Source organism: Hylobates moloch, unplaced genomic scaffold (genome assembly GCF_009828535.3).
Source record: "Hylobates moloch isolate HMO894 unplaced genomic scaffold, HMol_V3 SCAFFOLD_15, whole genome shotgun sequence".
Taxonomy (NCBI): domain Eukaryota; kingdom Metazoa; phylum Chordata; class Mammalia; order Primates; family Hylobatidae; genus Hylobates; species Hylobates moloch.
Window position 1 is genome coordinate 12,043,212 of NW_026652290.1, and position 25,635 is coordinate 12,068,846.

The 25,635-nt window shown below is 43.7% G+C and overlaps 1 protein-coding gene across 1 annotated transcript in view; it reads left to right on the plus strand.

Annotated features, from left to right (window-relative positions):
* The window catches only part of PITPNC1 (phosphatidylinositol transfer protein cytoplasmic 1), a 320,302-nt gene that overhangs the window by 171,931 nt on the left and 122,736 nt on the right, over positions 1 to 25,635 (plus strand). Inside the window, exons 3-4 of the mRNA XM_032178375.2 lie at positions 2,181 to 2,269; positions 3,534 to 3,541. Of these exons, the coding sequence (XP_032034266.1) occupies positions 2,181 to 2,269; positions 3,534 to 3,541 (97 nt within the window). The remainder of the gene's footprint in view (positions 1 to 2,180; positions 2,270 to 3,533; positions 3,542 to 25,635) is intronic.

Consider the following 25,635-nt stretch of genomic DNA (forward strand, 5'->3'; position numbering starts at 1 on the left):
GCGCCCGGCCGATGTTTCTTATTTCCAACATGTAGCTAAGGAGCTGAGAGTATACGTCGTCTCCCTGGATGCGATCGACTGCTAGACATGAGCGGCGCAGATGCTTAGCTATAGGCCCCAGAGTAGAAAAGTAGCAAATGGTAGCCTCTGGAAGGACAGAAACCCTTGGTTATCGGGCTGGGATAAAAATGAAATCATGGGCCGGGCGCAATCGCTCACACCTGTAATCCCAGCACTTTTGGAGGCCGAGGCGGGTGGATCATCAGGTCGGGAGATCGAGACCATCCTGGCTAACACGGTGAAACCCCGTCTCTACTAAAAATACAAAAAGTTAGCCGGGCGTGGTGGCGGGTGCCTGTAGTCCCAGCTACTCAGGAGGCTGAGGCAGGAGAATGGCGTGAACCCGGGAGGTAGAGGTTGCAGTGAGCTGAGATCGCGCCACTGCACTCCAGCCTGGGTGACAGAGCGAGACTCCGTGTCAAAACAAAACATACGTGTGCATGTGTCTTTATAGCAGCATGATTTATACTCCTTTGGGTATATACCCAGTAATGGGATGGCTGGGTCAAATGGTATTTCTAGTTCTAGATCCCTGAGGAATCGCCACACTGACTTCCACAATGGTTGAACTAGTTTACAGTCCCACCAACAGTGTAAAAGTGTTCCTATTTCTCCACATCCTCTCCAGCACCTGTTGTTTCCTGATTTTTTAATGATGGCCATTCTAACTGGTGTGAGATGGTATCTCACTGTGGTTTTGATTTGCATTTCTCTGATGGCCAGTGATGATGAGCATTTCTTCATGTGTTTTCTGGCTGCATAAAACCAAACACCGCATGTTCTCACTCATAGGTGGGAATTGAACAATGAGAACTCATGGACCAGCATTAGGAGATATACCTAATGCTAAATGACGAGCTAATGGGTGCAGGAAATCAACATGGCACATGGATACATATGTAACAAACCTGCACATTGTGCAGTATAATAAAAAAAAAAAAAAAACAAACAAGTGAAATCATGCAGATATATCTTAAGGAATAGAAATATTATGTATTTCAATATAATATTTAAGGAATTAGCTGGGGCTGCACTATTCTCTAAGGTTTGCCTCTGAAGAAAAACAAAACTTCATTGCTTTCTGGTTTGCAAAAGACCCTGGGACCTGTGCCTTTTGAGAATTTGTTTTCTGCAAATGACTTCTCCAGAGGAATGGCTGTGTCATTTTATAGGCTTTCTAACAACTTTCCAAAACAAATTGCTGCAAATTAGGTGGATTAAAACAACACAGATTTATCCTCTAGCAGTTCTGGGGGCCGGAAACCCAAAATCAAGGTGTTGTTTTCTTCTGGGGAAACTGAGAGAGAATCTGTCCCGTGCCTCTGTCCCAGCTTCTTGTGTTCTTTGGCTTGCGGCAACATCACTCCCATGTCTGCCTCTGTCCTCGCATGGCCATCCCCTCGGTGTGTCTCTGAGTCTCAAATCTCTTTCTCCTTTCTCTTATAAGGATACCAGTGATTGGAGTTAGGGCTTACCCTAAATCCAGGATGATTTCATCTTGTGATCTTTAACTTAATTACATCTGCAAAGAGCCTATTTTCAAATCAGGTCATATTCACAGTTACTGGAGGTTAAGATGTGGATCTATCTTTTGGGGCAGACACAATTCAACCCACTACAACTGTATTTTGTTCTTCTTCCTATCTCTTAAGTTGCTGCTCTGTTGCTTTTGTCCATTTTCGAAAGGTCACTTGTATGGGTTGCTTAGGCTGACGTCTATCTCTAAGATTAGCTTCCTCTCCCTGCCAGTGTTTAGGCTTAAACATTCCATGATACCACTCCTAGGAGTCAAAGGTCAGGCTGGCCAACCCTCCAAACATGGAACCCTTCAGGCCCTGAATTCTCATGTCTTTGCAAATCCAAAGAGGACAGGATGACAGTCTGATGGAGTCCCCCACCAGGCTGTAGCCTTCTGTCTTTACACATTTTGAGAGTACTTGAATATGCACGGGAAGCAATTAACTATGACAAAGACCAAAGAGATGGGGAAGGGGCAGCTGTGGAGAAAAGAGATGCCCCAGAATCCCCCTGATTTCTCCAGCATTTTATCCAGAAAGATGTGGTAGTGTGGTGAGACTCTGAACAGACTCCAATTGTCTTTTTTCTTTCTTTCCTCTTAGCAAACTGCCTAGTTGGGCTAGAGCTGTTGTGCCCAAAATATTTTATGTGACAGAGAAGGCTTGGAACTATTATCCCTACACAATTACAGGTAAGTCCTTAGTACAACCATATGCCACATGTAGTGTGTGCAAGGACATAGCGTAGTTGAATTTCACTGATTTACAGTTGATTATCCAAGCAGGGCCTTGTGGGAGCCCCGTAGTATCCGTCTCCTTTTTTGGTTTCTTACTTGTAGGTCATCAACACTTCTAACACAGACACAGAGATGGCAGGTGACAGGGAGGTTAAGCTAAGCCATTCCATCTTCCTTCTTAGAGTTAAAATAAATAGCTTATGGAGGGCCAGGAGCAGTGGCTCACTCCTGTAATCTCAGCGCTTTGGGAGGCCTAGGCCGGTGGATTACTTGAGGTCAGGAGTTCAAGACCAGCCTAGCCAACGTGGTCAAACCCTGTCTCTACTAAAAATACAAAACCAGGAGGTGGAAGTTGCAGTGAGCCAAGATTGTACCACTGCACACCAGCCTGGGCGACACAGCGAGACTCTGTCAAAAAAAAAAAAAAAAAAAAAGTTTATGGAGAAGGAAGGTGAAGATCTTTATGGAGACATTTCCAGAGGTTTTATGATTCTTATTTCCCTGTTTCCTCAATAATTCCCAAGTAATTTAGGGGTATAATTTGTCTATAAACAAGTTGCTTATTACGACTTGTTTGTTTTTACCACTCCCAATTTTGACTATAATTTGTATAAAAGATTCTGTTGGATCTCTCTTTGCCCCCAGATGACTTCCTTTGCTATTAGATAATATGAAAATATTTAAGGTCAATTTCCCTCTCACTTGCAATGCGATGACAATAAACTCTTTGTACTGAATACTGTCCTAGAAACTTTGGTCAAAAAAACTCAGAAGGTTTGGTTCCTGCCCTCAAACACACCAAAATTTGAAATCCCACCTCAACATCATCGATAACAAGCTCTTCTTATTGGTTACAAAAGCTGCTTTTCCACTTAAAAGATTTCCTTTGTGGTTAATGAAATACTCCACTGGAATTATTAGTCTTTCATTTGCTTTTATAATGCCAACTCTTTGGTTTTTAATTAGCCACAAGCCTATAGGCTAATTGAATCTTGTCTTACTGTTCTTATCAGCCCAACCACGTAAGTATCATGAAAGAATTTCAGTGCAAACGTGGAGACATTCAGTATTTATGAAAGTTTCATTAGTACATCTTTCGTAATTATAGTTCATCAGTATTTGTTAGTTCTGTGGTTTTATATTGCATATAAGCATGATCTAAATCATCTTTTGTCTCTTTTTTCTTTCCCCTCTTCTTCAAATGAACATGTGGAAACAGAATACACAGTAAGTTTCATTTAATTATTTTTGAACATTCTGTCTATGATCAGTGGAGTAATTGGAATGTCTCTTGTATTACTTGTCTTATCAATGTAATAATTTTTAAAAAGGGGAATAATTCAGAGTCAGAAATATTTAAATGTAGGCTATTGCATCGTTATATATAATGCAATAATTTGAATGTTCTCATTTGTTCAAGAATGTGAATCCTAATTTAAAGTGCCTTGATAGTCACTTTATGTAATCAGCCTTTGCTTGTAATTTTTAAATAGCTTGACTGCTTTGTTGGTGATAGTTCACTATAATAGAAGAACAGTTTCTAGCAACGTGATATTAAAGAGATGATGGTAGTTGTCAATGGAAGGTGGGGCTTTTACTCATGGACTGTGTCCTGATTCCTTGTTGGAGAAGCTTGAAAGTGAAGAGGCACATGTGCAAACTATTTTGCACAACAGAGATCTGGGTTGGGCAGTCACTGTGTCTTGATAAAATTTCTTCTTTTCTTAAGAGCCTCTAGGGTTATTACTTAGACTGAAAGAAAAAAAGACAGAACCTATAATATCATTGAGTTGTGGTATTTTCATTTAGATCATTTTCCCGAGCAGCTAACAGGTCAACCTATCACAACAAGAAAATAGTTTATGATTTTTATTTTTTATTTTTTGAGATGGAGTCTTGCTCCATCACCCAGGCTGGAGTGCAGTGGCATGATCTTGGCTCCACAGAAACTTCCACCTACAGGGTTCAAGCGATTCTCCTGCCTCAGCCTCCCAAGTAGCTGGGATTACAGGTGTGCACCACCAAGCCCAACTAATTTTTTTATTTTTGGTAGAGATGGGGTTTCACCATGTTGGCCAGGCTGGTCTCGAACTCCTGACCTCAGGCGATCCGCCCACTTTGGCTTCCCAAAGTGCTGGGGTTACAGACATGAGCCACTGCCCCTGGCTAATAGTTATGATTTTCTGAGCTGTGTTAAGAGTCGAGTTTTTGGTTTCAATCCAAATAGCCAAAGGATAGAGAGGTGGTGAGAGAAATGGAAGAAAATGATTTGTCATGCCCTGGGCAGGAGCACAGTACCCAACACATCGTAGGTGCTCAGTCAATAGTTATTGAATGACAGAATGAACACACGAATTCTAGATAGATAAATGGTCCCAGCACAGGCTTTGGCATCAGAAAGGCTTGGCTGTCCCCTGGTTTTGCCACTCACTGGCCAGAATTCCTAAGCGAGTGGCTCCCAACTGTCAGTTCTTGAATTCACGCTGGTCCTTGACTATGTTCTCACCAGTGCTCTGCAGAATGAAGAAAAAACAGGAATAGTATTCAGAGATTTTCATAAGATTAAATTTATTTCATCCAAAGTACTGTTGGTAATTATATCCCATCATACTCGGATATTAAAATATCTTTTCTTTTTTGAAATGATAGGAATATATATAGTATTTCCCCCTGCAATGTCCCTAACTTTGAAAAAAGAGGCAATTTTATGGCAAAATGCAAACGTAAAATTTTAGAAGCAGGGGAACCTTTGCTCTAGAACAAGCATCTTAACTTTTCTGAACCTGTTTCCTCTTTTCTGAAATTAGAATAATCCCTCCTTCCTAGAGATAGTAGCAGAAGGATTCAATGGTCTACCCTTGGATTGGAAAACATTTTCTTTAGAGGGTCGTATTGTAAATGTTTTCTGTTTTGTGAGTCATATAGTCTCTGTCACTGCAAAAGCAGCCTTAGATAGTGTGTAAACAAATTAGCATGGTCATATTTGCCCAGGCAGCAGGTCAGATTTGTCCCCCAGGCAACTTTGCCAACCCTAAATATAATGCATAGAAAGCTGTTAGCACACTGCCTGTATACGGCAGGCAATTAAATGGTTCCCTACCACCAACACTACCCCCTAGTTTCATTGCTTCTAGCAACTGCATAATCATCAAGAGATAGACTTTGGGCTGGGTGCAGTGGCTCACACCTGTAATCCCAGCACTTTGGGAGGCCGAGGCGGGTGGATCACTTGAAGTCAGGAGCTCCAGACCAGCCTGGCCAACATGGTGAAACCCAGTATCTACTAAAAATACAAAAAAAAAAAAAAAAAAAAAAGTTAGTTGGGTGTGGTGCGGGTGCCTATAATCCCAGCTACTTGGGAGGCTGAGACAGGAGAATCATTTGAACCCAGGAGGCAGAGGTTGCAGTGAGCTGAGATCACACCACTGCACTCCAGCCTGGGCAACAGAGTGAGAGTCCATCTCAAAAATAAAAAATTAAAAAATAAAGTCAATGGTTATTTATTAGGCATCAGTGAGGTACAAAACATCATGCTAGATGGCATAACTGAGCAATTATCTCTGCCATTTGGGGTCACAATCTGGTTGGAAATAGCTGGACATTCCAGTCAAAGCCTGGCAGTCATCAGCAAGTCCTGGGCTTTTCTGGAGACAAGAGGGGACTTAGCCAAGGAAACAAGCTGGCCTCAGACCTGTCCACTGGGCTTGGTAAGCTCTGAGCTGAGCTGCCAGCAGAGATTCAGACCAGAGGGCAGAATCAGTGGCTCTGGGGAATCCAACCAGATAAAGCAGTTGCAGTGTGAAAGGAAGGGTTCTGGCCTCTGCACTGGGGCCTTGAGTTTTGGGGACAGGGCTACAGTCCCCAAAGGGGGAGACAGGAAAAAAAGTACATAGCACTCAAGCAGGTTACTCAGTATCATGGTGCTGGGGAGATAAGGTTGTCAACCTTAGTAAGTGAAAATACAGAATGTCCAGGTAACTTTGAATTTTCAGATAAACAGTAAATAATATTTAGTATAAGAATGTCCCCCATGTTGCATGGGACATAATTATGCCAAAAGATTGTTGTCTCATATTTTGTCTGGCAACCTTATGGGAGAGAGATGGTGGTGTGGAAGAACTGGTCTCAGAGACTCAAATACAAAAATCAGTCATGAGAACAGGGCACACTGATGGGCCAAGGGAAGGGAGGGGGCCGGAAGTGTATAACATGGGAACCCATCCTACAATTGACATGCCATAGGAACTCTAAGGCCAGACCAGAGATTCAGCCATCTGGTCTGAATCTCTGCTGGCAGCTCAGCTCAGAGCTTGTCCAGCTCAATGGACAGGTCTGAGACCAACAGTCAAATGCACTGATGGGACCACTCCAAGAGCCTTCCTGCCTCAGTTAGGACTGGCTCAGGAGGTGGAATGGAATGAGTTAGGCAGAGTTGGGGAAAATTAGGTGGTAGCAGATGAATACATAACTGTCAGCATTTTAAGGAAGACCTGTGTTGCATGTAAGTGTTAGAGTTGAAGTGCAAACAGAGGATTGTAGGAAGGAGAGAGGGATTCTGCCAGGGACAAATACGAGGAGGTTTCTCAGAGAAGGTCGCATTTGGGCTGGACCTGAAGGGACAGTACAACTCCCCCTGCAGAGGCCTGTTCTGTCTTAGCTCATATTGCTCTAATGAAACACCACAGACCGGGGGGCTTAAGCAACAGACATTTATTTCTCACAGTTGCAGAGGCTGAAAGTGCTGGCCAACTGGGTTCCTGGTGAGGGCTGTCTTCCTGGTAAGCACGTGGCCATCTTCTTGCTATGCCCTCACATGGCAGAGACAGGGCAAGTTCTCTGGTCTCGTCTTTGAAGGGCACTAATCCCATCATGAGGGCCCCACCCTTGTGACCTCATCCCTACCTGATTAGGTCCCAAAATCCCACCTCCAAACACCATTGCATTTGGGATTACGGCTTCAAAATAGGAATTTGGAGGAGACACAGTTCGGCCCATAGCATGCTCCTTCTGGGCCCAGTGGGCAAGTGATGGAGGTGGATCCTGGCCACCTGGACACATGGAGGGCAGGTCGTGGTGTTTTCAATGTCAGATCAAGGTCTAGATTTAATTCTCTGTGAGGAGGTCACATTGTTCCTGGCTAGTTCACTTTTATTTTCCATCCCAAATATAGGACAGCTTTTCTTTCCATCTCCCTGGTGACAAGGGGATCCGGATTTTTCTCTCTGGCTCTAGTGCCCTCCTCCGGGCCCGCAGTGTGCGCTTTGAAGCTGCCGCCTCTTGACTCAGATTCAGCAGTGTTCTCACGCTCTCTGCCCACGACAGCCCTGGTGGCAGAACCCACCCTTGACTCTGACTACAGAGTCTGCACCCAGGATTTATGACAGATGCTTTCAATTGCCTTAGTCTTTTTTCCTGTTTTAAATGCTTTTGAATTGTGCTGTTTATCCCCTGATCCTTTAATCCTAAATACCTCTTCTTGCTGTCTTTCCCAAGCTCCATAGTTCCTGTTCTGTGCCCCAAAGCAAAACTTCCCCAAGGTCAGAGCCCCAGTTAGGATCACGGTGCCCTTCCTTTCCTCAGAGAGGCAGCCCCGAGGGCTCAGAAACCTCCAAACCAATGTCTCTTCTTGGAAAGCATTAGTCCAGAGCACAAGGATGTCTATCCTAGGATCCCCTAGGTCTTATATCTGACTTTTTAGCCTATTACTCAGACCTCATGCTGCCCTCATTCGTGACAAAGCCCAGGCAAAGAAGCCTATTTAGAGTAATCTAGGGTTTCAGCACTACACATTTATCAAGACATAAGAGCTTTTTCATCACCGTGAGTGACTGCGTGTGTTTAGAATTATGTGGAAATGCCATTTGTCCAGGAAGTGGGAGAAACATCTTTAGCTTGCTTATGGGAAAAAAAAAAACTTAATTATACAGTAAACAAAGAACAACACAATGACAGTTTCAGAGGACAGACCATTCAACCAGTTCTTCCAAACTGGTGGGTTCTTCTGAAGTTGGTAAAGTCTGCAAAGAAAGGTGCCTGAGGAGACTGGCTGCCTTCCAAAGGAGTTGATTTTGTTTTTCTAGAGATTAAAAAAAAAAAAAAAAAAAAGAAAAAGTCTGCGCTTTTAGATGAGCATAAATCAGCAGTATCAATTCAGCCTTGGTACTAATGAAGAACAAAGGATTTTCTTCTTGTTTGTAGGAATTTGAAAACTTAAGTTACAGGAAATTGATAGCAGGGACCTAGAGTATACACTTGGTGTATATATTTTGCTGCCATGACCACCCCTCTCCACTGGCATCTCTCTTAATAAGAATCCACAAGAGAGGAGAAATGGGATGCACCTTTGTGTTAGTTAGAATGACAGAAGCAAAGGCAGACGGGTTGTCAATGTTACCCAACATTTTAAATTATTTAGATGAAAGAGGTGGAAAAATAAAATTGCAACAGACCAGGGAGGATGAAATGACTCTTGCATGAGAATCTCAAATCGTATTGAGCCACTATGAGAGAGAGATTACTCAGGGCTGGTTTGGAAGAGCCAAGAAAGAGAGGAAAGGCTGCTCACAGCTGAGAGTCTGTCATTAGTCACCCCCGGTGAACCCAGGTTATCTGCCCAGCAGTGGCCATGGGGAGATTGAAGTATTTTTCTGAAAGCCACTAAACTGTCTGGGATAGGAATTGCACTCACAGTCTGGGCCTTATCAAGCTCCCCCAGTAATCCAAAGAGCTGATGGGTGCTGTGTTTAGAGACCAGTGACCCCCATTCCTCACAAGCCCTATCTCCCTTCTTAAGCCTTTCTTCCCCGCACCTTCCCCTGAGTCCCGGCCAAGGGGCAGTACAAACCACTGTATTTCATAACTAGGAACACAGGGACAAGTCCAGGGAAGATGATGTTTATTATACCAGACCTCTAGGATTGGGCTTGTTAGGAAATTAAAGAAAAAAATCTGGCTATCTCATCTACGATGTAAGCTAAGAGGGTGAAAGTCCCTAAGAGTCTCTTCTTTGAGGCCATGGAGTCAGGAGTTAGCGGGTTAGGAAATAACTTTTATCTGTGTATCACAATTAACCCTGGCTATCTAGTGCAGTACATAATTTATTTTAGAAAAAGGGAAGTATCCTTTCTTTAGGGACCAGGCCAAAGAAACAGTCTTCCAGTTGGGGGCACTGATGAGCAAGGCAGCAATTAGACACGGGCCTGAAAAGCACCCTTAGGGAGAAGAGGACAGTAAGGCCAGGTGTGGTGGCTGATGCCAGTAATCCCAGCATTTCAGGAGGCCGCGATAGTCGGATCACTTGAGGTCAGGAGTTCGAGACCAGCTTGGCCAACATGGCGAAACCTTGTCTCGACTAAAAATACAAAAATTAGCTGTGCATGGTGACGCGTGCCAGTAATCCCAGCTCCTCAGGAGGCTGACCTTGAACCCAGGAAGTGGAGGTTGCAGTGAGCCGGGATCATGCCACTGCACTCCAGCCTGGGTGACAGCAAGACCCTGTCTCAAAAACAAAAAACAAACAAACAAAAAACCCCCAAAACAAAGAAGATTATGTGAGACCGGTGTCATCATAGAGCCAGAACGACCAAGCTCAAAAATCTTCACAGTTCTAGAGAATTTAGATGGAAGCAGTCTAGAACCATTTATAACTACCATTCAAGATGGTGCACAGCCCATTAAGTAAGGGATGGACTATACAGAGCTAAACAGATTTCATAATTACAGGACTTCTCAGAGCCTTTCCTATTCTAATGGACATTGTGAATCTCCAAAGGGAGCTGTGGCATGCAACATTTCCCAAGCTTATTTGTCCAAGAGATCTTGGATTTTGCAAGGCCAATCTTTTAAGACTTAAAGGTGTTCCAGAAACTTCTCTTCAGGTCAGAGCCATTATGTGCCCACTAACTATGCCAGTGGATCAATTCTATTTCAGTAAATGTTATTTTCTTCTAAATTTCAGCGAGCTAATGTGTTGCCTGAAGATGACTATTACTCAGATACCAAAGTTTTTTGAAGAATGTCCAACAGTAATGGAAGTGTTTTATTTTTAGAATCAGGTGACATGGAACCCATAAGTTCCTTTTCAAGCAAAGTCAGTTCTGTTCAACCACACAGCAAAGTCAGCAGTACGTTGGGATGGCAGTGGGTTTGTGCATTTGGATTTGTTTCCATTTAGAAAATGAACTGGTTGTACGGGTGAGCCAGTTGCAAACCAGCCTATTCACAGATGTACCGCTGCCCTTGTGTGGGACCAGAGCTTGTCTCTACGTCTCAGCAACCCAGTTAGTGCCTGGTGAAGCAGGAGCTTTGGAACAGCCAGTTTTGTTTGTTCAGATTATCCCGTTTCCACTTGCTCTAGCTGTTCGCAAGCTCTTCTTTGGACTTCAGAGAAAGTTAATTCAGCTATTTTGAGGGGAGAGAGCAGGTGATAGAGCACATGGCTCTACTGTGACAAAACATAACATTTTAAAATTGTTTGCATTTTTTAACACCACTCGAGATGACTTTACAGAGGGCAATCAGCAGAGAAACCAGAGTTGTTTAAGGGAATGTTTGGTAGAAGATTTTACTAAGAAATTCTCCTTTTCTTCTTTGTTGTTTATTTTCCACTTGCAGTACTGAAAAATTTGATTTCCCTTCTACAGTTTACAAATGTCTGTGGAGTTGTGTTCAGTTCAGTTGTTGAGATCAGCAGAATACAACTGGAAAGATTTTGTGGGCAGATTTCTTTCTGTAAAAATAAAACAGTATGACTATGGGTATACCAACATAGTATATTTCAGGGATTAAAGTGAATGCAAAGGCCAGGCGTGGTGGCTCATGCCTGTGATCTCAGCACTCTGGGAGGCCGAGGCAGGTGGATCACTTGAGGTCAGGAGTTCAAGACAAGCCTGGCCAACATGGCGAAACCCCGTCTCTACTGAAAATACAAAAATTAGCCGGGCGTGGTGGTGTGTGCCTGTAATCCCAGCTACTCGGGAGGCTAAGGCAGGAGAATCACTTGAACCTGGGATGCGGAGGTTGCAGTGAGCCGAGATCTCACCATTGCACTCTAGCCTGGGTGACAGTGGAAGACTCTATCTCAAAAAAAAAAAAAAAAAGGGAATGCAAAATTGCCCTGAGGTCTTTGATCTTTTTGATCAGTAAGATACTATGAACTACACGATAGTGTGTATTTCTTTACTGTCTAGACAAGTGTTGATACATCTTTTCAGTTCAGAATTTTAAACATCGATACTATTTTCTTAAGTGAGAATTTGCTGGGTTGGTGAAGAGGGATGATTCTTAACCATTTTTAACTGAGAAGGCTTGCCGTCTGAAAGTTTCCTACCTGGCCATATGCTCACCTGTATTTGGGAAGTCACACTGATCCATTCCCATCTCTGTTGTTATTATTTTTAATTATAAAATAGAGACAGGGTTTCGCTATGTTGCCCAGGCTAATTTCGACCTCCTGGGCTCAAGCAGTCCTCCTGCCTCAGCCTCCCAAAGTGCTGGGATTACAGGCGTGAGCCACCATGCCTGGCCCTATCTCTGTTATTTACATGCAATTCTTTTTATTTGATGTGGTCTCCCTGTCTCTTTAAATTCTTGTCTTGCCATTATGGTATGTAGATATCAGTATTCATGAGCATCCTCTGCTTATTTCTGCCTTGACAAGTCCAGCCCTAGATCATATGAGCCTGAATTTCGTTTCCCTGCATGATTATCCTAGAAGTGCAAGTGAGTAGCAAACCATCCCCCATTCAGAAAACATGCTTTCATTCATGTCTTCGGCTCTGTCTCCCTTCTGGCCTTGCTTTCCCAGTGAGTTGCTATTACTCAGCATGTCAGAGGACGGGAAGAGGATCCATGAGTGAATGAACTAATGAATGAACAGAAGCCTCTGTGTAGGGTGCGGGCTGGTGAGGAGCAGCGGGGAGGCTTGCGTGCATTTCCATGCTGTGGCTGGAATACAAGCAGCTGTTTTCCGGCTGTGTTTCGGAGCTCTGCCTTCCACACAGTCGCTTCTTCTCACCCTCCTCCACGTCTCTTTCAGGTCCCATCATTCCTCTTGGCCACATTTTTCTTCCTATGCAGCATATATTTAGGAAGTCACTCTGATTCATCCTCATCTCTATTATTTACATGCAATTCCTTTTCTTCCTTTCCTTTTTCCTTTAAAATTCTACCTTTTTTTTTTTCTCCACTTGAGTTCCTCTTCTCACTTTCGTGGAACTATCTTCTTTGCAGTTTTTTTCTCCAACTACCCTGTCACCATAACCACCCACCTTATCTGTTTCTAAAGTCATACGTAGCCCTCAGAAGCCAGAAGGGCAAAGGGAGCTCAATATCTCCCCTTATTTCCTTTGCATCTTTGCCTGTATGATAACTAAGGTTCTGAGTAGAGGGTGACGGCCAGACATTTACCTTTTTGAAATTGATGTGTGTATTAAAGATCTTCTGTGCACAATCAGAAATTTATATTTTGCCTTCCAAGCGTGGGGTAAAAGTTCTATCCAAATGGGGAGATAAAAGTTTTTTAATGAATAAAGGAAGCTGAAAGCTATTTTAAGATCTAGGTTCTACCAACTGTCTGTATACACATTTATCATCCACTTTCTTCTACTTTTCAAGCAACACAGGCTTTTCTCATTTATTTTCCCGTAGCTCCAGCCCCAGAGTCCTGGAAGATAATAAGCCCTAAACTCTATGCCTGCCCCCATTAGCACTGTGGAACATTCTGGATGTGAGTCTCCTGTTGGTGAACAGAGGAAACACTTGCAAATATAGTTTTATTAATGATCCCATCTCAAGTTGCAATTCCCAGTGTGCAGGAATTCCCAGTGTGGGAATTGCGTTGGAGCACAGTTAATGTGATAATATAGAATACACTACCAGAGAATCGATGTCATCTACAGGGGAACTCCATTAGAGAGAAAGTCAAGTCTGTATAGAGTTTCGTGCTTGTGGATAGCAGGGAACACGTTTTACATACTGTTGGAACAAGATGGCAAGAGAAGAATCCATTGAATTCCAGATAAAAGCTAAAAGGAAATTATCTTTTAAAAGCCTATAAATACTTCATCAACCCCAAGCCAACTCCTCAACTCTTCCATTTAACTTTCTTGATGTTAGGCCCCTTGTAAAGTGCTGCTGTCAGACATGGAAAAATTTGGGCTGGTGAACAGGAATAAAGCGTTGAGTTACTGGGCTGAGGGTTCTTCTCAATGAGTGGTTTTCAAACTGTCCTCCTGTAGGTCCAGGAGATTCCATGGACAGGTCTCAGTGGCCATTCTGTCCCTAATATTTTATTTAAAGAAATAACTCTGATGCCAGTTAAAATGGTTTGAAAACTACTGAACTGTAACATCTCTCAGCTCCTGCCCTACTCTAAAGACCATGAATAAGTGTGATGTATGTGAGACAGGAACCACTTGAAGCAGCAGTTCCCAAACTTAACAGATTTGCAACTCCTCTGTCCACTTAGTGGTGCTTATATTAGTCAAGGTTCTCCAGAGAGACAGAATCAATGGTGGGGGAGATGCGGGGAGAGAAAGAGATGGGTGGGTGGATAGATAGATTAGATAGGTAGACAGATTAGATAGATAGATTAGATATGTAGATTAGATAGATGGATGAATAGATGATTGATAGATATTAATAGATAAGAGAGATCATTAGATGGCTAGATTAAGTAGATGGATAGATAGATGATCGATATTAATAGATAGATTGATTAGCTAGGTAGATTGGATGGATGGATGGATATTAACAGATAGATGGATAGAGAGATAGGTAGTCAGATTAGATAAAAAGATAGATTAGATAGTTAGATTGGATGGATGGATGGATTAGGGAAACTGGCTCACGTGATTAGGGAAGCTGAGAAGTCCCACAACAGCCCACCTGCAAGTTGGAGACCCTGGGGTGCCAGTAGTGTGGCTGAGTCCAAGTAAGAAGGCTTAGAACCAGGGGAGCCGTGAGTGTAGGTACTGAAGTCCAAAGGCTGAGGGGCCTGGAGTCGTTGTCCAAGGACAGGAGGGGAGGAGTGTATCCCCGCTCCAGCAGATAGATCCATACATTTGCCTTTCCTCTGTGGTGGTCCTCTCCAGACCCCTCAGCAGGTTGGATGGTGCCCACCCACATTGAGGATGGATCTTCCTCACCTAGTGCATGCCAACTCACATGACAGTCTCTGGAAACACCCTCACAGACACACCTAAAATAAGGCTTTACTAGGCTTCTAAGTATTCCTTAATCTAGTCAAGTTGACACCTAAAATTAACCATCACAGTGTTCTTTATAACATACTCCTCTTTAAGTTAAAGTAGATTAAATTATAAGAATTTTTGGAAAACCTTGTGACTTCCTGTAAGATAATATAGTTACTCTGGGATGCCATTGATGTATTCGCTCATTTTTAAATTGGATTTAAATTTTTTCTGCTTACTGAAATAGTAGATATTTATTGTAACATCCAAGCATTATAAAAATCTATACCACAGAAAATAAAAGAACTTCATAATTTCCACTACTCTCCTCCATGAGAATATTTTCCCATGTTTTTTGGTGTGTATACTAGTTTTTCCATATTTTTCGCTGTGTATACTCGTTTGCCATGTTTTTCAGTGTATATACTAGTTTTTCCACGTTTTTCAGTGTGTATACTTGTTTCCCATGTTTTTCAGTGTGTATACTAGTTTTTCCAAATTTTTCAGTGGGTATACTTATTTGCCATGTTTTCCAGTGTGTATACTAGTTTTCCATGTTTTTCACTGTGTATACTAGTTTTCTGTGTTTTTCGGTGTGTATACTAATTTTCCATGTTTTTTGGTGTGTATACTCATTTTCCATGGTTTTTGGTGTGTATATTAGTTTTCCACGTTTTTCCATGTGTATACTAGTTTTTCCATGTTTTTTTGGTGTGTATACTTGTTTTCCATGTTTTCCAGTGTGTATACCAGTTTTCCGTGTTTTTCGGTGTGTATACTAGTTTTCTATGTTTTTCGGTGTGTATACTAATTTTTCATGTTTTTTGGTGTGTATACTAGTTTTTCCATGTTTTTTCGGTGTGTATACTTGTTTTCCATGTTTTCCAGTGTGTATACTAGTTTTCTATGTTTTTCAGTGTGTATACTAATTTTTCATGTTTTTTGGTGTGTATGCTCATTTTCCATGGTTTTTGGTGTGTATATTAGTTTTCCATGTTTTTCCATGTGTATACTAGTTTTTCCATGTTTTTTGGGTGTGTATACTTGTTTTCCATGTTTTTCAGTGTGTATACTAGTTTTTCCATGTTTTTCAGTGTGTATACTAGTTTTTCTATGTATTTCAGTGTGGATGCTAGTCTACTTTCTTTTTCTTTTTACAAAAATGGGGCTACCCTGTTTTACGCTTTGCTTTTTTAATGGTTTTAGAGTCGATCACAATGTACTTACCCAGCCTTCTACTGGTGAACTTTGACTTGTTTCCAAGTTTTTTTATAGGACCAACAATACAGTTAATGAACATGTGTTTATCTGTAATATTTTTTCACATCTGAGAATTCATGCTGGAGTTCTTGGCAGGGTTTTTTGTTTGTTTGTTTGTTGTTTTTTGATACAGGGGCTCGCTCTGTCACCCAGGCTGGAGTGCAGTGGCGCTATCTTGGCTCACTGCAACCTCTGACTCCCAGGTTCAAGCGATTCTCCTGCCTCAGCTTCCTTGGTAGCTGGGATTACAGGTGTGCACCACCATGCCCAGGTAATTTTTGTATTTTTAGTAGAGACAGGGTTTCGTCATGTTGGCCAGGCTGGTCACAAACTTCTGGCCTCAAGTGATCCACCTGTGTCAGCCTCCCAAAGTGCTGGGATTACAGGCGTGAGCCACCGCACAGGGCCTGGACCTGTTTTTAAAAGCACTCTCATAATAAGAATTAACCTAAGCCATTATATTTCAATTTAATTTTTGAAAATTATTGTGTTTTCAGGGTACTAGGGTATTTTGGCATCTAAAGGAATACCAATGAATTTCTGAAATGAATAATTATTTCCCTAATATATCTTTTGAGTAACTCCTGGTTTTCTTGATTTGGGTTTGTTTGAAGCAAGGCACGTCTATCATATGACAGATTCACCTGCACATATTTTCTCTGCTGTTAGTGGCCACAGCACATACTGAGAAGCAAAGCCTGTGCTTTCAACCTCTGCTCCCCTGGAAGCACTTCCATGATTTCCTGATATTCAAGAGTCAGCATGAGATCACAAGCATGCATGTCAGAGCCAGACAGACTGGCTTGAATCCCATCTCCTCTATGCATTTGTTGTGTGATTTGGAGCACGCTGTTGGACCTTTCCGTGCCTTTGTTTCTTCATCTGTAAAATGGAGAGGTATGAGGGTTAATGAGTTAATAGATGAACTAATATGTATCAAATACTTTGACCAGTGCCTGTTGACAGCAAGGATGGTATAACACTATTGTCATTATAACCTCTGTATTGGGTTGTGTCTGTCCCTGACTGGACGTGTGGAATGTTGGCTAGGTCTCCTTTGGATTGTCATTTTGACCCAAAGGTATCCCAGAACCTCCCAGGGTTAAGAAATACTTGGGCAGGCCAGGCACAGTGGCTCACGCCTGTAATCCCAGCACTTTGAGAGGCCAAGGCGGGCGGATCATGAGGTCAGGAGATCAAGACCATCCTGGCTAACACGGTAAACCCCATCTCTACTAAAAATACAAAAAATTAGCTGGGCATGGTGGCAGGTGCCTGTAGTCCCAGCTACTCAGGAGGCTGAGGCAGGAGAATGGCATGAACCTGGGAGGCAGAGCGAGCAGTGAGCCGAAATCTCACCACTGCCCTCCAGCCTGGGTGACAGAGTGAGACTCCGTCTCAAAAAAAAAAAAAAAAAAAAGAAATAAAAAGAAATACGTGGGCAACAAGAAGTGCTATCGAGGAGGCGGAGAAATTGGAACTCTCCTACACTGCTCATGGGAATGTACAAGGGTGCAGCCACTTTGGAATGGGGTAGCCATCTGGAAGTTCCTCAGAAGGTTAAACATAGAGTTACAGTATGATCAGCAATTCCACTCTAGGTATACACTTAAGAGAAATGAAAACATGGCCGGGTGCAGTGGCTCACGCCTATAATCCCAGCACTTTGGGAGGCCGAGGTGGGTGGATCACGAGGTCAGGAGTTTGAGACCAGCCTGGCCAACATGGTGAAACCCCATCTCTACTAAAAATACAAAAATTAGCCGTGTTTGGTGGCAGGTACCTGTAATCCCAGCTACTCTGGAGGCTGAGGCAGGAGAATCGCTTGAACCCAGGGGGCGGAAGTTGCAATGAGCCAAGATCATGCCACTGCACTCCAGCCTGGGCAACAGAGTGAGACTCCATTTCAAAAAGAAAGAAAGAAAAGAGAGGAGAAGAGAAAAGAAGAAAGAAGAAAGGAAGAAATCCACACAAAACTTGCACAAGATAGCTGTGGCAGTATTGTTCATAGTAGCCAAAAAATAGAAACAAATATTCATCAACTGATAAATGGAGAAATCAAATGTGGTATGTCCATACAATGGACTATTATTTGGCCAGAAAAAGGAATGGAGTACCCATACATGCTAGAACATGGATGAACCTTGAAAACATGCTAAGGGAAAGAAGCCAGGAACAAAAGACCACATATGATACACTTCCATTTATAGGAAATGTATAGAATAGACAAATCTTAGAGACAGAGTAGATTAGGGGTTGCGTACAATGTGGTGTTGCAGGTAGGCGGGAATGGGGAAGTGACTGCTGATGGATACAGGGCTTCTTTGGGAGGTAATGGAAATGTTCTAAAATTAGGTTGTCATAATGGTTGTATAACTCTAACTATACTAAACACCATTAGCTTGTATACTTGAAATGGGTGAATTATATGGTATGTGAATAAAGCTATTTTGTATTTATTTTATTTTATTTTTTTAGAGATGGGATCTTGCTTGCTTTTTCACCCAGGCTGGAATGCAGTAGTGTGATCATAGCTCACTGCAGCCTCAAACTCCTGGGCTCAAGTGATCCTCCTGCCTCTGCCTCCTGAATAGTAAAGCTATATTTTTGGGGGAGAAGGGGGAGACAACTCCTGAGTTTGGGGGTGGGCTCCCAGACTCTACCAACTTACTGAAAGCAAGGCATCAGGAGTGAGGCCAGGAATCTGTTTTTAACAAGCTCAGCAAATGAGACATCATTAAGTAGGTCTTAGAAATACACTGTCATAGAGAATATTTTTATTTTTATTTTATTTTTATTTTACATTGTAAAGTGGGATAGGGTAGGATTAATACCTTTTAGCTTACATTTTTGCCACAGGCTAGGTGCTGTGGAAATACAGTATCCTTTGATGACAATAATGACAATCTTCAAAGCGAGTGGTGCACATTCTTCCAGAAGTTTTGCACTTCCTGCTTCTGAAGTGCAGTGCCCTGGAGAGCCTCAGACCCATCCCCAAGGGCCCCCGTTCTCTGCAGCCACCATCATCTCTCTCCCTATGCAGGTGCTGAGACAGCAGTAAGGGCTGCCAGCACCACCCAGAAACTGACTATGAAATCCTCAATGTGTCTGACCCTTTTTCTTTAAGACTTTGGTTTGCTTACATTTCATTTTGTTCCTGTAAGTGTTTCTTATTGCCATAGCAACCCTAATCAATCACTGGACCAAAAATAGCTCTTTCATGTTTTCCAAAGCATGTCTGTAGTGAATTGGAAATTCAGTTCTGCCGTGCATTTTGCATATGCTGCTTTCATTTCCCAACACTGAACCTGGGAGGGCTTGTGTCTGGAAATTATTCTTGCAGAGACCCAGAAACCTCACCTGTCTTTCCTGGCATTCTTCTTCCCCACTGCAGATCCCCCCATCACTTCCAAAAGCTACAAGTAGATGCATTTAAATGTTCCGCCATCACTTTTCTGCACATTGAGTTTTGGGTGCTGGAGGTTTTACAGGTACCAGAATATCACTTTTCAATAAGAGGTTCATCCTGGTGGATTCCATTGGGTTTGGAAGGCCAATTATAGATGCTTAAACACCAGATAACAAGGAAGAGGGTCATGGCAGGGAGCAGATGGCAGCAACACCTATAAGATTCCTCTGGCTTACGTGGATCTAAGCTAGAAAATCAAAGATGAGATGATAGGAGAGCTCCTGCCTTGATTCCCTGACTTCTTCCTAGCACTGCTACTGTTTTGAGGGAGTTGGGGCAAAATAAACACTGGAGGTAATTAAGTGAATATTTTCTGTGCTTCTTTCTCTGCTTTATTCTCCCTGCCAAGCTGTGCCTTTAGTCAAGAAAAGAGAAAGAGAGATAAAAAAGAAAAGATTTTTTCATGAGAAAGAGGATTCCAGACCTGGAGTGAGCCCAGAGGAGGAAGAAGAGGTGGAGAAGGACTAAAATGACTCATTGATTTCCTCCAGGCTCCAGGGACAGGAGTGCTTTTTTGCCTCCCCCTCTGCCTGTAAGCAGAGTCATCTCTGTGGCCTCAAGGGTTCCCAACTTCTGTTTTATGCTTTGTTTCTTAACTTCTTTGAACCTTGGTTTTGGCGATTGGGCTGAGTGAACCAGCAGACATGCCCCCTTTAGATCTAGAAAAGAAAAGAGTTCACGGAGATCCTGGTAGAGTTTTTGTTCCCTGCATGAAGTCAGCAGGGAGCCAAGGGAAAGCTCAGAGAAGAGGTCAGTGGTAGGGGCACCTGCCCAGAAGAAGGGGCTGCCAAGGATGGAGCCTGGGACATGTGGTGACATTTCCTCAGCAGCAGAGCAGGTCAGGGATTCAGAGTGAGTCTGGAAGAGCCCAGATCTGCTCTGTGGTTTGGCTGCCTTCCTTGCCATGGGAAGGAGCCATCAGGTGTTCCTATGGGTGCCTTTCTGGAAGCCTCTGCATCCTTGCATCTTCATAGTGGAGGATCTGCCTTTGACCCCAGTTCAGCTTTCTTGTCCGTATTGCTTAGGAGGGTACAATGGAGTGGACCAACATCTCTCCAGCATCTGCCAGGCGCTGCCTGGCCCTGGACATTCGTTATCCCTTTTCATTTATACCCCACAGCTTTGAGGTTGCGATTGTCTCCATTTGATAGATGAGGAAACTGAAGCTCAGAGGGATTCAGGAATTTGCCCCAAGTCACATAGTTTGTTGGAAAAGAAGCTGGAGTTTGAACTGAAGTCTGTTTTACTTCAAAAACCTGTATTTTTTTTTTTTCCTACTAAATCACCATGCTCCCTCTCTGTAAGTTAAGTGCCTGCTGCTGCATCTGGACACCAGATAACGACAAGCTTGCTGACATCAGTTACTAGTAAATATCACCCTGGGCAATAAGCAGTGGCCATTGATTGACAAAGCAGGTGGCATCATAGGTAGAACTGCTAAGTCAGAAAAAGCACCAATTCCCCCTTCCCTTGCACATGCTTGAACCTCAAAGTCAGTGATGCTTTACTCAGATGAAAACCAGATGAGTGATTTGGAAGAAGGCAGCCAGCAGGCTGGGTGTTGTGTTGGTTTTCTCTTGCTGTGTAACAAATCTCCCACAAATTTAGCAACTTAAAACAACACAAGTGGCTGGGTTGCAATGGCTCACGCCTATAATACCAGCACTTTAGGAGGCTGAGGTTGGAGGATCGCTTGAGCTCAGGAGTTTGAGACCAATCTGGGCAACACAGTGAGAGCTCATCTCCACTAAAAATAAAAAAAATTAGCTGGGTGTGGTGGTGCATGCCTGTAGTCCCAGCTGTTCGGGAGGCTGAGGCAGGAGGATTGCTTAAGCCCAGGAGGTCAAGGCTGCGGCGAGCTGAGCTATGATCACACCACTGCATTCAAGCCTGGGCAACAGAATGAGGCTCTGTCTCAAAAAAAGAGAAGAGAAGAGAAGAAAAATAACACAAGTTTGTCATCTTGCAGTTTCCATGGGTCAGGAGTTGGAACCCAGGCTAGCTGGGTCCTTGGCTCAGGGACTCACCAGGTAGAAATCAAGACATAAACCAAGGTTCTAGTTTCACCAGAAATGCAGGGTCCTCTTCCACGCTCACTGGTGGTTGGCAGGATTTATTCCTTGTGGTTGTAGGATGGAGGTCGCATTTTCTAGCTGGTTCTTCTCCGGCTGTCACTCTCAGTTCCCAGTAGACCTCTCTTGGGTCCTATCCACGTGGCTATCTCACAACTTCAGAGCCAACAAAAGAATCTCTGCTTTTTCTAAAGTGAAGTCTTGTATACTGAGACAGAGTCTCAGGAGTGACTGACTGTCTTGTCTTTTTGCTGTCAATCAAAAGCTGTGCTCCCTCTGAAGGTTCTAGGGGGTAACCAGGGGAGTGACAGCCCATCATATCCCCGGGTCCTGCTCACACCCGAAGGGAAGAATTACACAGTATGTGTGCACCAGTGGCTGGGACTCTGGAGGCCATCTCAGAATTCTGTCTGCGGTGGGTTTTTCACTCTTTCCTTCATATGCTGTGGGCCAAATGGGACTTTAGACATTCAAAATTTCCAAATGACTGTTCCTTAGAGAGCACTGGATGCTTCAGAAGCCCTTAGACATCTTTTTCTGTTTTAGCCAATGGCTGACAACCCTAGTGTCTCTCTTCTTGGAGCAAGTTCAGGTGTGGTTACTTCAGGGTTCCCAACATTTTTTCCACCGCCACACTCCTGACAGATCCCTCAGTGATATAGAATCCCTCCACCCAGGACATTTATCAGGATCTTTAGGGAGCAGTGTATATTTTGAGAAAAAGTCCGGGGTTGGAAAGTCCCCATTGACATTGAGAATGACTAGGTTAGATGGTATATTCCTAGTGGAAGCAAAAGTCTTAGTTACAGAAAGTATTATTTGAGCAAACCTAAACTAAAGGAGATGCTTTAACACCTGAAGAAGCTGGGTAAAGCAGGGGGCTAAAGAAGAAGGGGGGTGACTTTGACAAGCACCATTCCTAGTGGTGCTGGTATTAGGGAGGCACCCTCCTGTTAGAGTGTGAGCTTACCACCTGGTTGGTGAGCCTGGGACACAGATAGCTAATGGTAATGGTGACAAAGGAGATATGTGCTGTGATAAAGGGACAAACAGAATACTGCCAGCATGCGTGGGATAATCATTCCGAAGTGGTACTTGAGATGGTCTTTGAGTAAGATTTAGGAAAGAAATTTCGGGCTGAAAGTACCATGGGCCAAAAAAAAAAAAAAAAAAAAGACCTGACAGTAGGAAGTTTTCCAGGGAAGGGGGAGTGGACCTAGATTTAGGGTGGGTCCAAATCCAATGACTTTTGTCCTTGTAAGAAGAGAAGAGAGCACAGAGACCCAGAGGGAAGAAGGGGATGTAAAGACGGAGGCAGAGACTGGAGTGATGCACCCACTCCCAGTGCCACCAACAGCTGGAAGAGACAAGGACAGATTCTCTCCCAGAGTCTTCATAGGGAGTATGGCTCTGCCAACACCTTGGTTTCAGGCTTCTGGCCTCTAGAACTGTGAGAGAATAAATTGCTGCTGTTTTAAGCCAGGCAGTTTGTGGAAATGGCTACGATAACTCTAGAGTACCAGTACAGTCAGGGAGAACATTCGCGTTCAGTCCGGACCTTTCAAGTTTGATGAACCTGTAGGGTCTTTGTTGGGGATGGCCAGTGGGCACCTGGAAATGTGAGAGGAGTTGGAATTTGAGATGTTAATTTGGGAGGCATCTGCCAAAAAAGAAAAAGATCATGAAGAGTCAGAAGCAGATGAGATCACCAGGGGAGAGGGTTTGGATCAAGAAAAGAGGCTGTAGGTAGGGTAGGTCCTGAGGGATCTCGTGCAGGGAAGGAGTGGAGGAGGGAAGAGAAGGCTGAACTGCTGCTCAGGATGGAGGAGTTGCTCAGTCATATTGCAGCGTGGAGAGGTCTCCGGGGTGCAAATGGAAGAGTGATGCTGCTTTGGAAATCCTTTGATGATCAGGTGGGAGGTGGAAAAAGTAGAGACAGGAAGCACTGAAACTGAATACTCTTTTTTTTTTTTTTTTTGAGATGGAGGCTTGCTCCGTCGCCCAGGCTGGAGTGCAGTGGCACGACCTTAGCTCACTACAACCCCCGCCTCCCAGGTTCAAGTGATTCTCCCCACTCAGCCTCCTGAGTAGCTGGGATTACAGGCACCTGCCATCATGCCCAGCTAATTTTTGTATTTTTGTAGAGATGGGGGGGGGGTCTCACCATTGGCCAGGCTGGTCTTGAACTCCTGACCTCAGGTGATCCACACACCTCGGCCTCCCAAAGTGCTGGGATTACAGGCGTGAGCCACCATGCCCGGCCGCTGACTACTCTTTTAATAAAATTTTTTTTTCATGAAGACAGAGAGAGATACAGAATTGATTATAGATGGGGGAAGAAATAGAATCAAGGGAACTTTGTGCTTATTTATTTTTTAAGACTATGGCACTTTTCATTATATTTTTAGGCTGTGGGAAGGAAGCAGGGAGAAGATGCGAATAATCAATGAAACAAGGTTCCAGATAAGAGCTTAAAATAATTTGTACTGTGCACCTACTATATGCCAGTCACTGTGCTGGGGTTTAGCTGTGTGATCTCATTGATCTTCTGAACACTCCTACAGAGTGGAGAAGGATTGTTCCCATTCTCCACCTGGGGCAACTGGGGCTGAGAATAGTAAAATAACTTGCCCAGGTTAATACATCTTGGATTTGAGCCCAAGCCAGCTGGCTCTGATGTCTCAGTGCTTTTCATTATATTATTTCTCCACTGAAAAAAAGGAGGATATATCTTTCTCGGATTCACAAAGAATAAAAAACTTAAAGAAATAAGCAGATTTGTAATGGAGGAAAGGGATGTGTCAGTGTTTCTATCATGCGGTTCGTGTCCTCATTAAACTATGACTCAAAGTGATCAGCTGCGAGGGAGAGGGGAGAAAGAGTGAAGCCAGGCAAGGGACCTTGAGAGGGGAAGGGATTTAGGATAGATCAGTGGGTGAGATATAACAGGGAGCCAATCAGGAAGAAATAAAAGGCCTTGCTTTAAAGCTAAGCTTCCGCTAGGATTAGTGGGCTGGATTTTTGGAGAAACCAGCCTGCATGGGGGAGGCAGAAGGTTATCTTAACATGGACATCACCCCAGAGAGATTTCAGTGACAGCACTGAAGAAGCCCAGAGCCACAGATAATTCTGATTTTAACTGGAGACACCCGCACACCCCAGGGCTCTGAGAATGAGTCATCAGACATCCCAAGGGGATTATCAGCCCCAACCACCTGCCGAAGGAGAAAGTGCTGAACCGCTTGGAGTTACCAGGAGCTGTTTTCTGGCCACCCTGCTGAAGCCAGGTGCACTACTCCCAGCCTCGTGGCAAGGTTGCCATTCTGATATGAAAATAACCAAAGTCCCCACTCAAAAATAACAACATCTGCTAATTTGCATGGGAGTTTTGCATTTCATAATTGGGTTTAATATGCAAATGCTAAAATTCATGTGTTGGGCTAGCTAAGTGGTTTAGAGGTTCAGTGGGTAAAAACTCCTCACAGTGTTCCACTCCGGTGCACCGAGACCCACACCCACACTCCACAACTCTGTTCTCTCCCCACTCCTTGGATTGACTCTCATGTGAATTATGGGATTAAAAAATACAAAATCGATTTACCTAAAGGCTTGACATGTCTAAGAGGGTGTCAGCCAGGGCATCCCCCCACGTTCCCGTGTCTGCTGTGGGGCTCCAAGTCCTCCAGCGTCTTCATTTGAGATGAGCAGCTGCTCCTTGGTGCTACCTAGACCCAGGTGTAAGGGCAGCGGTTATGGAGTGAGAAGTTTGAGAGGAGACAGCAGAGAAGGTGTTAATGAATAATCGCAGGGCCTCGTTCTCCATAAAGGCAATTACTGGGATTGATTGTTGCCGTGTTTCCTTAGTCACGGTTCAGATCCCTTGTTTCACCAGATTAAGACAGATGCGTGCTGAACGCGCCCTGGCATGTGATGTCAGGAGAATTATTGATGGCACGTCCCAGGCCTCTGCCTTCTCGTGCAGGTGCCACCAGGGGTCTCAGCTAGGCTGAAAGGAGAGCATGGTCGTTGTGCGGCTGAAGCATGTGTGTGCTATAGCCAGGTGGTTTTCCAGTTTGAGCATGCCTTAGCATACACTGGAGGGCTTGGTAAACAGATAGCTGAACCTCGCCTCCAGAGTTTCTGATTTAGTTGGTCTGCTGAAGAATTTGCATTTATTTATTTATTTATTTATTGAGACTGAGTCTCGCTCTGTTGCCCAGGCTGGAGTGCAATGGCGCGATCTCAGCTCACTGCAACCTCCACCTCCCAGGTTCAAGCGATTCTCGTACCTTAGCCTCCCAAGTAGCTGGAATTACAGGGGTACACCAC